We start from the raw sequence: 14,740 nt of genomic DNA, 5'->3' as shown, positions 1-14,740 counted from the left end.
TCCTGAAAGTGTATCTATTTCTCATTGTCCTCATCCTCCAACCTTGTCCTTGCCATCTTATTCTCCAAATGATCAAGTTCGGGGGTCTGACCTGTCCTAGGCTCGTTCCCACCTTCAACACTGAGATCATCCCGACTCTTGAGCGTCTCTTTAGCTGTCTGTCTACCCTGGCATTCTTCATTAGTGGCGAAAAAAGATAAGGCAAAAAATCCCACCTGGTCCCCCTCAGAGATATGATGATGATGAACGATAGACGTATTCTCCATAACCTCCTTCTCACTCTCCTCCTTGAATCTCGAAAGCTCCCCTTTCAATTCTTTTAATTTCTGTGCATCTGGGCCGACACCAGCAAGTGCAGACATGCGGTTGAGGGCTCGGATACCGAACGCTGCTTTACGCCCTGTAAGGAAAACAAAAGAAAAATGAGTCCATCCTCCGCCCCGGCGACGGTGAAAGCAGAAACGCACATAATTGTCTAGCATTGAAAGCCTTCTTCACATGCGGCAACAGATCAGTAGGCTCTCCATTCGAGCTCGGGACGTAATGAGGCTCAGAGTCAGCTAGCCATTTATGCTTGAGTGCTTCTTCAGCCGTAGGCCTGCTTGTCGGATCGATAGTCAAACATTCCCTTACGAAGTCTCTGGCAGTATCAGAGACGTTTGCCCAGTATTCTTGAGGTTCAAACTTGTAATCCCCAGCGATGATAGCCTCCATCTCAGCTTGTTGGCTATCCTTATCGAAAGGTGTGTAGCCAGCGAGTAAAAAGTAGGTGATCACGCCCATAGCCCAAACGTCAACGGGCTTTCCGTGTCCGGCTGAGGAAGAGTAAATAGACGGTCAAGAAAGAATAAAGATTAGATCTAACGTACTTTTTTTGAAAATTTCGGGGGCCATGTACCCCGGCGTTCCGCAAATTTCGGTCAACATGCTCAGCTTTTCTTCCTCCATGATTCTGCTCAGCCCGAAATCTGCGATCATGATGTCTGCGTCTTCCGCAATTGTGCGGAAGAGCAGGTTCTCGGGCTTGAGGTCTATCAAAATGTTCAGGAGACTGATAACGGCTAAAGATAGCAACAACTGAACATACCACGATGGACAATCCCAGCGGCATGAATGTATTTGACTGCTCTCATGATAGTTCGTACCAGATCGGCGGCATCGGCTTCATAGTAGTTGCCCTTTGCACAGATACGATCAAATAGTTCACCTCCTGTACAAAGGTCAAAGCAGAGGTAGAGGTTGTGAGCAGTCTGGTAAGGAAGGATGCGTCAGTCAAGGTGAAGGGGAACATTGAGCGCTACCACACCTCAAAGTAATCGTGCAGCGTCACGACATTCCGATTTCCGCTCGATATCCTCTTCAAAACCGCGATTTCGTTGCGAACCTTGGGGAATTGAGCGTCAGAAATGGGCGCAGGGGAAGAATGGTTTTTTTTTGTCGACTTACCATATACTCTCTCCCCTCCATCAACTTCTTGTTGATCACCTTACAGGCGTAGTACTTGCCCGTCTTGACATGAATCGCCTCCTTCACGATGGCATAAGTCCCACTTCCAAGAGTTTTGCCCGTACGATACTGTCGTTACACAACAAACGAAGAAAAAGAAATGAGCTCCTGACACCGATCGCTTATCTCGACTCTTGGAAGCTCACCTGGCAAGGAACAGTAGTATTCGTCGGCATGTTGGTGGTGGTAGTGCTGTGACTAGACTGAGATTCCTTTACTGCGCTGGCGACAGAGATGGCAGGATAACGAATGGTGGTGATCGATTCCTCTAATGTTGGTTGAAGATCAGTATTTGATATCGCCTCACTGGTCTTCGATGCCTCCTGTCCCTGTCCTGTCACGGTGTCCGGCGCTGGGCGCTTTTCAACTTCTTCGTGTCGTTGACCGCTGGTCCGGTCTGTAGAACTGACCTAGAAAGAAATAAGATGTAAGAATGGTGACAGGGAAACAGGTCCTGATGAGAGCAACAAGTCGAATGATATTTATATCGCGCCTTTGAATTGCACCAGTGCACAGCCACTCACTGAACGGGAAACAAACCTTTGCACTTACTGCACTGGACTTTGTGTCCTCTTCAGTTTCGAACTTCTTCCTTAAAGACGTGGTTGAAGTTGGTCTTTGATTCAAGTCCTTGAATTTCATTGACATTCGGTTGAGCAATCTCTCTCCTTTATGAATAGCGCCTTGATTGGTATTTGTGGAAACGTCTTGGTTCGGATTCTGGGATTGCAAAGTTTTGCTGTGCTGGCTGCCCATGTTGGACGTCGAATGGCAAGATGGAGAATGCTGGGGAATGCAGGAGCGCGTCAGGCTGTGCTGTGTCTGTGTATCGTGGCTTTCACGGAACTAATTGCGTGGAATGAGTTGGAATGAGCAAGGAAGCTTGTCGAGGTTATTTATTTATTCCGTTATACTTGGCCTTTAGCCGGTCTCAACCCCCCTGATCCATCTGGACAGATATGTCGATCTATCTGTCTACTCGGTGAGTTAGGACACGTTTCTTCAGCGCTCGCAGAGTGGAAAGGCCAGGAGCGGTTTCGGCACCTCAAATCTCTCGTCGTATTTACATGATGCCAATACATACGACCTCACGTCCTCTATTTGCCATACTGCTTAATCCACTCGGTATGAAACTTCTCCAACTTGCCCACATATTCATCCACTCCAGGACACAAACACGTCAGTCTATAATGCCAATGCCCCTGTCTCTGCCCAAACCCACTGCCAGGGACCACACAAATTCCCGTCTTGTCCAGTAACGCCAAGGCATAAAACGTATCAGGCTGTTTCCCCGCCTTCTCCGCTGCCTCAATCGCTTTGTCGCTGAGCGATATCTGAGGGAACAGATACAACGCTCCAGGAGAATCGACACACGAAATACCAGGCAACTTGTTTAATCGTTCTGCCATGACATGGGTTCGCTCCGCAAGTGCCTGATGGATAGTGTCCGTCTCGGACTTCCACAGCTGATAACTCTCCTCGCCCTCCTGGGGAGGTCGAACAAGTGTGTCCACAGCAATCTGTCCCTGTAACGGAGGACACAGCCCTACAGAGGCCATCTTGTACATCAAAGCTCTAATATCCGAGGAGAAATTCGTGCATTCAAAATATCCTCCTCGTCTACCGCATTCGCCCATGACACCCTTTGAGATCGAGTGGAAAGAGATGAGCGGAATCGGGGATTTCAGTCGTGAAACAATCTTCTTAAAGGAAGTGAAGGGATGTGTAGATCGTTTATGAAGGTTATTCTGATAGACTTCATCGGCGAGAAGAACCAATGAATGTTCTTCACAAAGACGGACGAGTTCTTCTTGGATCGATTCCTCTAAGAGAGCGCCAGTGGGGTTGCCTGGGTTTATGACAACGAGAGCTCTTGGGTTTATGCCTTGTTTATACGCGATTTCGAGGGCAGATTCGATCTCGTTGATGGATGTAGACCAACCTGCCGTGCCATCGAGATAATATGGAATCGGAGTACCATCGTACTGAGCTATGGTGGCGGTGTAAAGAGGATATTGGGGGATGGGGATGAGGATGCCTGCCTTGCGGTCCGAGATAAGCATGGAGATGAGAAGAGAGACACCAGCGGATGCACCGGCAGTGAGGAAGATGTGATTGGGATCTGAAGGAAAACCATCGCGTTCTGAAAACAGATAGCAATGAGAATATGCCAGAATCTAGTACGGTGGGCTGAACGCACGTTCAATGAACTGGGCGACATGTTTGCGAATAATGGGTACACCTTGACTGTGAGAGTAGGCGCCAATAGAACCAATTTCTGATCTCAATTCTTGAGCACGAGCAATGACATCTTTAGGAAAAGCGTTGGGGGCAAGTTTTTCGAGTTCAGGGTAATCCATGAGAGCGCCAATCTAGCCGTGAAATTAGCGGTAGAGAATATCAACAGGAGACACCCCCAGCAAAACCCTTCGAGAACCTTGCACACCGTATCCGGAAGGCAAGGATGACACGTTAATTCGCGTCACTGAAGGGAGATGGTACGATTCCCTGAGGGCCTTTGGCTCAGACACACGAAGGAGAAGGGTATGCTCACCTGCCTCACAAAAGTGATAGGTCGTTGATCCAGGCCAATTTGTTGTGGATTTCCAATGTTGGAGGAAATGACTCTATCAAAAGGTAAACCATGGTTGGGCTCCTTGAGCTTGTTGCGGTATTCCTCTGCCTTGATGGCAAGTTCACCTCGAACGGCGTATTCAACTTTGAGGATGGAAGGATTGAGGGATTCTACGGTGAGGGGACGCATTGTGGATGCTCTAGAGGATATCGATCGATGGGAGATAGAGGTGAAGGAAGAAGATGGTATACGGCGCATGGTGAATTTAGAGAATGACATAGTTCTAGAGCTCCCGGAGGAAAACGGTTCTAATTCCAGGCAAGTAAGGAAGGTAACCAAGGTATATTACTGGGCTACCCTTCTTATATTCATATTGACATGCTGTCTAAAGGTGTTCCTATTCAGCGGTAAATATGCTATTAGTGCGCAAGGGATCCGGGATCGTTGAACAATATGAAATCTCTACTCGCCTCAGATCTTCAGACCTGAAGTTCGCTCGGGCCGCCCCGGACGTGAAAGCGTGCGCAAGGTAAACCCGGGAAGTAATCCCTGCCGAGGCCTGGAACATATTCTAATAACTCAAGTTGGCAAATACCGAGTCTTTCCCGTACTCTAATAAACCAGTGTCACCTCAGACGAGAAAGGAAGACTCAATGGAACAGCACAGGAAAATATGACGATGTACATTTCCATCGGCGAAAACTGAGACGCTTCAGATCAGGGCAAAAACCTCGAGGATCAAAAGAACTCGACGCCAGCAGGGTTCGAACCTGCGCCCTCAAAGAGGAACAGATAATGTCTTTCAATTCAAATCTGTCGCCGTAACCACTTGGCTATAGCGCCTTGTCTAGATTTTAAAGTGATATATCTAAATACCCACTCAGTCAGACAAATGGGCAAAAGCCAAACCACATTGCTCCTATTCTTTTCAAGCACAGGACAATCTAGTTGTCTCCAAACTACATCCCATTCACGAATCCAAGAAACTAAAGACATCCATCAAGAAATTAAAAATATCCCAAATCCAATCTCAAGCCAGTTCGGCCCATCCTATCTTCCCTTGGTAATACTTCAAAAGTTGAGCAACTTCGTGTCCTGTAAGAAACCGGTTGGCTAGAAGAACCTGCGGAGTCATGAATAAAAACATCATTAACAGCCGGTTCTGGTTTCCACAAAATCAACAAAGGGGAGCCTCAAGGACCCCGCCAATACCTACTATAAGCCAATACCGCAAGGCTTCCCATCCAGCAGCAAGCTGTATCATCTTCCAGTACTCATCAATAAACATCCTCACTCCCTCAAGATAGTTCTTAATAAACGTTGTCCTACAACCCGCCATCAGGCACCGTAGGACAGTGACAACATCTTACCGACCCACCGATTCAAAAAAATCCACCTCGCCCAAAGTGCATGCATAACCTTATGTTCATCTTTCACATCATCCACTTCAAATATTTCCTCTTCCCTATCCAAAACAACCCACGACAACACCCCAAACGGCTCTAATGACAACGTACCTAGTAAATCATAAATCTTTGGGCCGCCAATTCGGCACGAATAGTTCAATGTGATCGTTCCGTCTTCAGATTGTGCAGGAAGGAAGGGGTACTGAGCGGTAGGACCGAGAGGGTCGCGAGGGTCTTCGTCGAACTCCAGCATGGGCGGGGAGACGGAGCGCTTTTTTGGTTGTGTGGGATCGCAGTCGGTCGTCGTGCTTCGACTATCAGTTGCCGTAGAGTCCCGGCTCGTGGACGGCGCTTTTGAGAGCTCTGAGACCATAGAAACTTCCCGGGCCTTTCCTTTTTTTACAAGCACGTCTTTGATATGGGGAGAACGGTGAGGCTCTGAAAACGCAGGTTTGTGGGGATACGTAGCAAAGGTACAATTCGTATGTGGATCCCGGCTGCCAGTGAGAGCTTTCGGATTCGGCTTGGGTAGAACTAGTTTAATGGTCCATTTCTGGGAGAAAAATCAGAGAATTTAACATACACAGGATAAACAACTCACTACTGTTTGACGCAGCTCGTCTCTACTCTCCGTCCATCGCACCTTCGCCTCGGAATGATCCCATTCGAGGTGCTTTTGAAGCATATCCCGATTCGCGAAATTCAAATGCAACAAACAGAGGGGGCACGTCCACGCCTCTAATCCTTTCGTCAAACTCCCGTAACGAGTTGAAGTGCCGTCCAGATTTCCGATCGGGTACAAATAAACCGTCTCCACAGACACTCTTTCCGAATCAGATATCATCACTGACATGGTCCCAATCCCGTGGACTTCACACTTCCTTTCGAACCCCACCCGTAAATTTCGTCGGAGAAAAGGCAAGCGCATTTCCGGAAGTCGAACAACGCACCCTTTCAATGCTTGCACCAACTCGGTAGTTGGCGACGTGTCGTTTCGGATTTTCAAGGATGGGGGGAGAATTAAACTCGAGTTCCTGCGTAAGGTTCTAATACTAGTCGGCAACACCTGTCGTTCATTGACTTGAATATCCGAACTTCCGGAATCGGATTCATCTTGAGAGGCACTGCTAGTAGGCCCGCTATCGTCACTTTCAGACAATGCAGTTGTACATGCAGACTTTCTTGCAGCTTTGATCATTGGTGCTGGACGGGCACGAGGATGATGTACATCTTGAATCCCTATGTTCGCGACGTCAAGGTTGCTTTCCTCCGATTCGTCGCTTCCAGAGATCATGACAGCAGCTGGGACAGACTTTTTAGCGAGGGTTGTAAGCTTCCGAGGCAGCTTGTTTCCTATTCGTGTGCTTTCTGCAGCATCACTCTCCTCCGTTGAAAACAACTCAATGTTCTCATCTGAGGGTACTCTAGAACGGTGAACCAGTTGAAAATTTTCATCTAGATACCCTCCAAGACCGTCCACACTATCTGCGTTGACCACAGTTTTCAAGTGATGTCCGGTGTTGGTACCTATCTGAGTCGGCTGAGCAGAAGCTGCTGCGATGCGGATTCTAGTACGGGAAGGAAGGATACCTAAATCCGTTTCATCATAATCACCGGTATCTTCGTTCCAATGGCGGGGCGGGATTCTAGATCGCGTCTTCATGGCTATGGGAGACGGCTTACTTTCTATATCTTCCTGCGGGTTCATGATTGACACTTTTCTCGCTGTTGGACTGCCACCTGTAGACTTTACTGCGCAAACGTCAAAAGTCAGTGATCAGAAATCAAGTAAGTTAGAAAATGGCATACCGAGGGGCAATCGATGACGAGAATTTCTGGGTGATTCGTGTATGAGTAAAGGGAGCTACAGCTTTTTGAGTGATCGTGAAGTCATGGCCTCAGTAGGGAGTTTACCTGAGATGATCCCTGTGGTAAGTCATCCAGCACCGTCTGAGGCTGTCTTCGAGGAGTTTTGGTTTTAGCGGAAATAGTCAAGAAGGGACGGGTCTGGGAGGACCCGGAGCCACTGGGCTGCTTAGGCAGTATGTTGTCTGAGATTTTCCTTGCACCTCGCGAAGTGGCTGAGGAAATGTGAATCTTCGCAGAGCTTTTTAGGCGTTTATTTGATGGGATAGCCGAGCCACCATTCGACTGATAACTAAGAGAGATCGATTTGGCAGCAACGAGCCGTGGTTGAGGTTGATTGCGAGAGTCAGCATCGTCAAGCTTTAGCTTTTTCATCAAACCCCGAATGTCAAGAGCGCCAGTCCCAAGCTTGCAATTCAGAACGCTCTTTGTGGAATGGGAGGTGGTAGTTTGTAACAAAGTCAACAAGACGCGCATCGTCACGCAACTTCAACGCGCCATTGTCGAGTTGTTGAGTTATCCTCTTATAGTAAGTTTCAATCTATTTATGTATTTCTTCCTAGCGATCGGCGGTAAAGAACCTACGTGTTCAGTCTACTTCTCTCGCTTGTGCTAACCTCCCTCGTATCGTTGAAGACAACACTTACAGCACCTCATGGGCAATTCGTTGTTCAGTATCTCAGATAGTATGACATGGGCAGGTTAATTTCTGCCCGTTCTCGTCACAGAATCCATGAAAGAATACAAGACAACCAGACTACATACAGGTGGCCAAAAAAGACTCTGACCGGGAAATCGGTATCCGAAGACTAAGAACCGAGAGAATCCACCTATCAGCAACAGCAGCGGTAATTCTTCTATGATACTATCTGCCGAGGGGATGCTGTGGATGCACGTCTGACGAAGGTATAGCAAGGCGTGGTTGTATGCAGGCCTGGGCGGTGTTAAGTTGAAGGCGAAAAGCCCTCAAATCCGCGCTCATAGATGCTGGATAACGACCACAGTCTATGATTGGGCATGGAAGGGCTCGTTGGTCGACGAAGGTAGGCTTCTTCCAGATCAGTCCCAGGCCCAGGCCAGTCGCTTCGCCCACGGTCTTGCATGGATATGGAAAAGCTAGGGCTTAACACCGTCAACAATCCATCATGTTTGAAACCTTGTATAATGAGGAGTCGCCGAACGCAACCATCGGCCACCAGGAAAAAGCAAAAGCGAGCCATCCCCCTGTGTTGTTAATATCTTCATGTGCTGCAAGGCTCCATCATGTCGAATCTGGCCTGGACGATTTTAAGGTTCTGGGTAGGAACTTTCAACGTTTACCGAGGACGTCTAATTATCGCATCAATTCTTCCTGCACCACTTGGGCTCATAAGCCGGGACGGAAAGAGGCGTACGACGCGTTGCAAGGAACCACAAGCTATGAGAGTGCGCCCGTGCGTTTCAGTAAGAGATTTACTTCTACCACGTTCAAATGTAGAAACAACAAAAAAAGTTGAAGCGTACCCGAACCTGAACCTTGAAGTGACAACCACTCGCCAAGGTAGCGACTCCAGTGTTCAGTGGTCCGTCGAAGTTCGAGCGTGATCTAAACAATTTGCAGCAACAAGTTTGAGTAATTCGAATGAAATCGATGGTCATGGTTCACGTCGTTCAATCTAGAAGCACTCATCATCTCCGACGAGCTTCACTGCTGTTCATGATGCCGTATAACGACAACAAATGACACCAATCATGTGTTTTAATTCTTGAAATCGTATGCAGTAAGCTCAATCGACGGTGGCAAACAGTGAGATCAGTCAAAGAGAGAAGAGTTGGCTGACAATGATAGATATAGGGCACAAATAGACATGTGGATGGCAGAGGGTTTGCATTGGTACATTCACAACGCCGACGATAAAACTCGCGTAAGGATAACCACTACTTTAGCTTCTTCTTCCTGTTAAACAACCAAGGATATCAACATACATGTCACCGAAAGTTTGTCAAATGAAACGCACGGGCGGAGCTGGGAAGAATGGCCACAGGACCTCTTCCTGCAGTTGGTTGCACGGGGTGGCAGACGAGCGTAACATTTACGGCAGATCTGCTTGTCGCAGTTGTATTTTGAAGCGAGGACTTTGAGAGAGGGTTCAATGATTCCACCACGGAGACTTTTGAGTTCATGTTAGCCAAGGAAAAGCAGATAAACACCCATAATCGACGCACCGCAGGACCAAATGAAGAGTAGACTCCTTCTGGATGTTGTAGTCACTCAAGGTACGGCCATCCTCCAGCTGTTTACCGGCGAAGATGAGACGTTGTTGGTCGGGGGGAATACTATGTGGAAAAATGATAATATACAATCAGCTAAATTCTAACACGAAAGATTCAAGCCCGTTACCCTTCCTTGTCCTGGATCTTGGCCTTGACGTTGTCAATAGTATCAGACGATTCCACCTCGAGGGTGATCGTCTTCCCGGTGAGGGTCTTGACGAAAATTTGCATCTTTCAAAGACAGTTCTTGACTAAGTCGTGGGTCGACACGTTAGGTGGCCTTAACGACGGTGGGAATTCCTTGGGTAAAACTGTACAGTTCAAGATTATGTCAGCATGACGAGTGTAAAGAAACAAACCCTAAAGCGGTTTGCAGAACCACTTGACGTCCAAAGGTTGAACCGTGTTGCACACGCAGGCAGTCTCCGCCGCACCACCGACACCCAAGTAATATAGCAGCCTTCAGGGAGGGCTGGATGGATCTAAATCGCTCCTAAGGCTTATATTTTGCTTCGTACCTCAACTTTGCCTGTGGGCAGCGTCGCGGCAGCTCGAGCCTTCAGTCCAAGACCCACCCAATAGTCTCTATACACACACCCGAAGCTACTGAATCAATTGTTCTCGACCCAAATCACGATAAGTTCTGGAGTATGGAGTGGCCACCGGCAGCCACGGCAACTCCAACTCATCCCTTCCATCACTTTCGGAGAAGTCCGAGAACCCCTGTGAAAACGAACTGAACTTGCCTCGAGGACCGATTAGACAATTTGGCTACTAGTTCCAAACTTCCTTACCTCAATCTTGAGGCTCTCTGTATGATTCTCCTTCCTCCGCGTCCCTGGCTATTGTCGCACGTAGCACATGCCAACGGGGATTAACTTTCTTGTGAAATGCTAGCTAGGGCGGTTCTTACCGATGAGAGGTCTCTGTCCACCGCCGGTTTCTCAGGACGTCAAAACCGGCTGTAATAGTGCATTTGTAATTCTCAAAACCCCAGAGACTGCTATTAGCCCCTAGGCCCGCATGCCCCAGTACGTATCGTCGATGTGTTTTGTCTTCCACAGCGGCGCAGCCATGACTGAGGATCAACTCCTCTTTTATTATGTACTGAACCTATAAACTCGGGAAGAGTTTGAGCCTGAACGTGGCGACTGGAACTCGAGTACTGCTCGCGGACTTGCCACACTCCCGCTCTGTCATGCAAGCATATTATATATGACTCGGAAAGGCAGATAATCTCAGTCTAGACGTGGGACCGCCGACCGGAGGTTGTGACAGAGATTTTTTTCAGCAGAAGCTAGTCAGAATGCAGTGACAGCAAAACCGCATAGACCGTTGGCTTCGTGCCTCGTTGAACACGGAAGGAGATACTGAGCAAAGGGTTTTGATTCCTATAATTAGGGACAGTGAGCTAGAGCGTACAAGTCCATGCAAGTTCCTGCTATAATTAATCTTTGGAACGAGGCAAGAGTTCGCGGGAGAACAAGGCAGCGGAAGGACCAGTTCAGGAGTCCATCGTGAGGTGAGCAACATAAGGTTCGTGCTGGAAATGTGTGACTTGATGGCGGGTAGAGCAGATACAGTAGACCGCCAGCTTGTTCAACAGGTCAGGGAGAGCATAGCGTGTAACAAGTAACCAGCCTTAGTCCTATGTCAAGCAGAGGCTTGCACGGTGCAAACATGCAGCTCAATAGCCTTATGGCGCGGCTCCTGCTTCCTTGAAATACTTATGCGGATAGTCACGGCTTGTTGGAGATACGGTATCTTGAAATAATAATAGTAATAAATCCAGAGAAACCCGAAGAGACCACTAAACCGACCGGAGTGACCGCAGCCACAACGTGGGCACGTTCCACCAGTTTCCATGTCAGATTCCGAGCAAGATCATCACCCCACTGTTTCTGTTTGTCGTTATTTGCTCTTTCCGGTCCGTGCGCCACGATTTATATGCAGCACTCTTGTCAACTATCGTCAACAATTTCTCTCTTTTAGACCCCCCCATGCTGATATCAGACGCCCCTTCGTCCGCCTCCGTGCTTGTTTTATAACAAGCGCGACCTTGGTCGCTGGCGGGCGTGCTCGCCCAGCGTCATTCGATATCGACTACGAGATACAGCAAATTGTTCAGCAAATTCAACAAATACCCCGATTATCCTCTCTTATTTCCCTCAAACATCAACATCAACAACATGGTACTGTTGCGGAGACTTCATTGAAGGGCAGTTTACTGAAATCCCTGATTTACAGGTTTTAATCAGCAGCAAGAAATACGCATGGTATGTCTACTTCTCGCTGTCGAGCTCTGGCTACGGTTGTTTATCGGATCACCACAGTGAGACATGTATCAAGGGTCATCGGTCAAGCTCTTGCAAGCACACCGACAGACCCCTCTTCGAAATCAAAAAGAAAGGCAGACCCGTCACCCAGTGCGAGCATTGTAGAGAATTACGCAAAACCAAACAAGTTCACGTCAAATGTATATGCATGAAACTGGATGTTTCAACGAAAGGTGTGTCTTGTCATCATGCCTCATACCCGGTGTCTACGGTTGGCTTAGCCATAAGGTCTTTCCCCTTTCTTTTCCCTCCTGCTTAGGTTCGAATAAGGCGTTGGAGAGCGCCGCGTTTCCTGATGGCTTGCCTGAGGCATTAGAGGCGTCGGTCGCACTGCAACTCTTATCAGAAGGACACTCTTCGGACTCCGATCACGGTGAGCTTACTTCTGCTTCAGATATCTCTTCTTTCGTCTCATGCTCTTCCTCACAGCGACAGGGTGTGCATGTCCCCAGAACGGTGATTGCAATTGTTGCATACCCCGGAAGAGTGCCCCGCGACGTCGCAAAAAGGAGTCGTCAGGTCCAAAGGCTCATCCTCACTCCGGAGCCAATACTCCCCCGAATAACACGGCTGTCTCGCACCCGTCCCACACCGCCTTGACCCGTATCGCCGAGCTCAGGCCTGTCCTTCCCAAACCTGCTTCTACTCGGCGTCACGACTATGCTGACGGCCCTGTACATGAACCGTCTTCTGGACAACATCATAGTCATGCCGCTAGACACCACGAGAGCTCCTTATACAGCCCGTATGGTCGTGCGTATGACTACACTCACACTCATCCTCACCACGACTTCATCGGCGACGCGCCTGCGCTATCTACAAGAGACGTTATGAGCTATAATTCTTTCTCATCGGCGACATCGTCGCCGTCTCCTGTTGGACGATTAGACGAGTCTTCCGGCCGAGTGGTTCCTTCGCCTTCGAACAATATTGCACCTGACTCGGGTAATATTTCAGCTTGGTATTCCACACAATCTCCCGCCGGCGCTGGAGACATCATCGCTTCACTGTGCAAGTGTGGTGAAGAGTGTGGATGTATCGGATGTGCGGTCCATCTTCCCACTAACCAAAGTAACCCCCACCACACCTGTTTTTTCAATAGTGACGGCACATGTGCATCCTGTCTGAACTGTCTTGTATTGACTGCACCGCCAGACATACCCCCCAATACCGCTCTGTCAATATATCAGGATCAGGATTCCAGGGGTGTTGACGAGTGGGTGAGACAGGTGAATCCCTCCTTTCCCCCGTCCTCACCTTCATTCGACTTGGGAGGATACCCTGAACTCGGAATCGGGTCAGACATGTACTTGCCGTCGTCGATGGCCGGATGTCGTTGTCCACCTGGACTGTGTCAATGTGATTCCAGATCAGGATGTGGATGTGTTCGCGAATCTCAAGGTTTTGCGGTTTCTGGAGAACGAGCCTCACGTTGTCGACATGGAGGAACCACTCCACCCGCCTTTGATGAAGGCACGTTGGGTGTGCCCGAGTTTTACAGCCACTTTAATCAGAGTATGGAGGGAATACCCATGGGCGGTCAAACGATTCAGTTCAGGAGTCGTTCCGGCTCATCGTCATCGGGGTCGTCTGAGTTCAGTTTTTCCAGCGACAAGGTGATGCTCGGTACCCCCAGTCCCCACGAAGGGCCTCCACAGCATTACTTTTGACGAAGATGGCTGTCAGTTCATTGACCGTCTACTTTCTTGTTCTCATTTCTTTACTTATGGTTGTTTTCTCGTTCTCATGTTTTTTCATGCTGCCTTACCCCTTCCTCCGTCCATCACATGGGGACTAGATTTCCCCATAATTCTTCATTCTAATGATCGATGATTTATTTTATATTTTTCACTCTCACCCGTCCATGTTGTCCCCACCCACCACCATACTTCCTGTCTCTTCGTTTGGCGTGTTATCGTTCCATCCGGTGTATTACTCGCTGCGTATTCTGCTTGACGATTGTTGACTTGCGTATATAGACGAAATGTTTAGGATATGGTTACTTGTACGTTGGTAGTAGAGCACCGCGAAATTGGACGTGGAATTTTTGGGGATCTATCGAAATCGGGATTATGCGGCATTCTCCCGCTGTCCAGTCAGTGCCTTGAGCAGCCGACACGAATGATGCGCCACACGCGGCCTAGATACCGTCATTACCTCTTCCGTCTCCTACGGAAATGGTGATTATTGGATGATAGCCATGGCTGTACATTCTCGACACCTGCCATGGTAAACCTTGAGTGAACCCGGAACTCGAATATGTTAAGTAGTAGGCTTGTATGGCCAAACCCCGAATACCGAGCTATACCGACGGCCCGCATACGTGCTGCCCTTGTGTCTGGAGACTGGCTCCAAGGAGGAAGTTGGATCCAACTTGGTGTGGTCGCTGAGTGCTGTCTAGTAGCTACTAGGTTTCGAGCCTGTAGGGAATAAGACTCTCCATAATCAAGATGGGGTTGTCTGCCGGAAAGGAGCTTCTTTTCTCTTCCTTCTACGCACTCCAAAAGGAGCAACAGAACGGTGACCAACATCTGAATCGTAGGAGTCCAGGATCTAGTCACACTTCGATTTCCCTAGTACTCTAGGCGCCAACAGAGGGTTAATATAGTCTGCTTATTGTACATCCCATTTGTTCAAAGAAAAAAGGAAGGAATAACATTTAGACAGCCGTACGACGCCAGCAGGATTCGAACCTGCGCCCTCAAAGAGGAACAGATTTCTAATCTGTCGCCGTAACCACTTGGCTATAGCGCCTCCATAAGTAGTCCATTTTTAATGGATAAGTCATCAAAAATACC

General features: G+C 48.4%; 5 protein-coding genes and 2 non-coding genes across 8 annotated transcripts; 1 reads left to right on the top strand and 6 right to left on the bottom strand.

Moving 5' to 3' along the window:
- Nucleotides 1-14: 14 nt before the first annotated feature.
- Nucleotides 15-2,262, bottom strand: E1B28_006294 (uncharacterized protein; the record flags this gene model as incomplete). The annotated part of the gene is made up of 9 exons (XM_043150935.1): nucleotides 15-167; nucleotides 216-400; nucleotides 468-815; nucleotides 870-1,031; nucleotides 1,088-1,250; nucleotides 1,307-1,384; nucleotides 1,447-1,575; nucleotides 1,653-1,916; nucleotides 2,059-2,262. The coding sequence occupies 9 exons, from the start codon at nucleotides 2,260-2,262 to the stop codon at nucleotides 15-17; spliced, it is 1,686 nt and encodes a 561-aa protein (XP_043012026.1).
- A 341-nt stretch (nucleotides 2,263-2,603) lies between these two features.
- On the bottom strand, nucleotides 2,604-4,360 carry E1B28_006293 (uncharacterized protein; the record flags this gene model as incomplete). The annotated part of the gene is made up of 3 exons (XM_043150934.1): nucleotides 2,604-3,649; nucleotides 3,707-3,878; nucleotides 4,061-4,360. 3 exons carry the CDS (start codon nucleotides 4,358-4,360, stop codon nucleotides 2,604-2,606), a joined length of 1,518 nt encoding a protein of 505 aa, XP_043012025.1.
- Nucleotides 4,361-4,830: 470 nt separating this feature from the next.
- On the bottom strand, nucleotides 4,831-4,924 carry E1B28_006292. Its single transcript has one exon. It is a non-coding gene; the product is annotated as a tRNA-Ser (tRNA).
- Nucleotides 4,925-5,005: 81 nt separating this feature from the next.
- On the bottom strand, nucleotides 5,006-7,830 carry E1B28_006291 (uncharacterized protein; the record flags this gene model as incomplete). Its single annotated transcript, XM_043150933.1, has 6 exons — nucleotides 5,006-5,204; nucleotides 5,298-5,406; nucleotides 5,460-6,040; nucleotides 6,089-7,239; nucleotides 7,297-7,351; nucleotides 7,402-7,830. 6 exons carry the CDS (start codon nucleotides 7,828-7,830, stop codon nucleotides 5,112-5,114), a joined length of 2,418 nt encoding a protein of 805 aa, XP_043012024.1. The 3' UTR covers nucleotides 5,006-5,111.
- A 1,326-nt stretch (nucleotides 7,831-9,156) lies between these two features.
- Nucleotides 9,157-10,237, bottom strand: RPL40A (60S ribosomal protein L40A). The gene is made up of 6 exons (XM_043160744.1): nucleotides 10,204-10,237; nucleotides 9,966-10,135; nucleotides 9,734-9,906; nucleotides 9,559-9,669; nucleotides 9,351-9,503; nucleotides 9,157-9,289 (listed from the first exon to the last, which is right to left on the bottom strand). Exons 3-6 carry the CDS (start codon nucleotides 9,835-9,837, stop codon nucleotides 9,271-9,273), a joined length of 387 nt encoding a protein of 128 aa, XP_043012023.1. The 5' UTR covers nucleotides 9,838-9,906; nucleotides 9,966-10,135; nucleotides 10,204-10,237; the 3' UTR covers nucleotides 9,157-9,270.
- Nucleotides 10,238-11,588: 1,351 nt separating this feature from the next.
- On the top strand, nucleotides 11,589-14,002 carry E1B28_006289 (uncharacterized protein). Of its 2 annotated transcripts, none has more exons than XM_043150932.1 (5): nucleotides 11,589-11,798; nucleotides 11,854-11,882; nucleotides 11,940-12,115; nucleotides 12,202-12,315; nucleotides 12,372-14,002. In XM_043150932.1, exons 1-5 carry the CDS (start codon nucleotides 11,796-11,798, stop codon nucleotides 13,610-13,612), a joined length of 1,563 nt encoding a protein of 520 aa, XP_043012022.1. In that variant the 5' UTR covers nucleotides 11,589-11,795; the 3' UTR covers nucleotides 13,613-14,002. The 2 variants fall into 2 exon arrangements, with proteins under 2 accessions (XP_043012022.1, XP_043012021.1); XM_043150931.1 differs by having other exon boundaries at nucleotides 12,171-12,315.
- Nucleotides 14,003-14,614: 612 nt separating this feature from the next.
- E1B28_006288 lies at nucleotides 14,615-14,696 on the bottom strand. The gene has a single exon. It is a non-coding gene; the product is annotated as a tRNA-Ser (tRNA).
- Nucleotides 14,697-14,740: the final 44 nt, after the last annotated feature.

The sequence above is a fragment of the Marasmius oreades genome, chromosome 3, assembly GCF_018924745.1.
Source record: "Marasmius oreades isolate 03SP1 chromosome 3, whole genome shotgun sequence".
In the NCBI taxonomy this organism is placed as follows: Eukaryota; Fungi; Basidiomycota; class Agaricomycetes; order Agaricales; family Marasmiaceae; genus Marasmius; species Marasmius oreades.
This window is presented reverse-complemented; position numbering and strand designations above follow the sequence as displayed.

Bases quoted from the DNA above. Each gene is read 5' to 3' on its own strand.
- RPL40A (XM_043160744.1), bottom strand. From the start codon at position 9,837: ATGCAAATTTTCGTCAAGACCCTCACCGGGAAGACGATCACCCTCGAG. The intron at 9,670-9,733 runs GTAACGGGCTTG...TTTTCCACATAG, and splicing joins AAGATCCAGGACAAGGAAGG to TATTCCCCCCGACCAACAAC. The intron at 9,504-9,558 runs GTGCGTCGATTA...TGAACTCAAAAG, and splicing joins ACTCTTCATTTGGTCCTGCG to TCTCCGTGGTGGAATCATTG.
- E1B28_006289 (XM_043150932.1), top strand. The intron at 11,883-11,939 runs GTATGTCTACTT...GGATCACCACAG, and splicing joins AGCAGCAAGAAATACGCATG to TGAGACATGTATCAAGGGTC. The intron at 12,116-12,201 runs GTGTGTCTTGTC...CCTCCTGCTTAG, and splicing joins ACTGGATGTTTCAACGAAAG to GTTCGAATAAGGCGTTGGAG.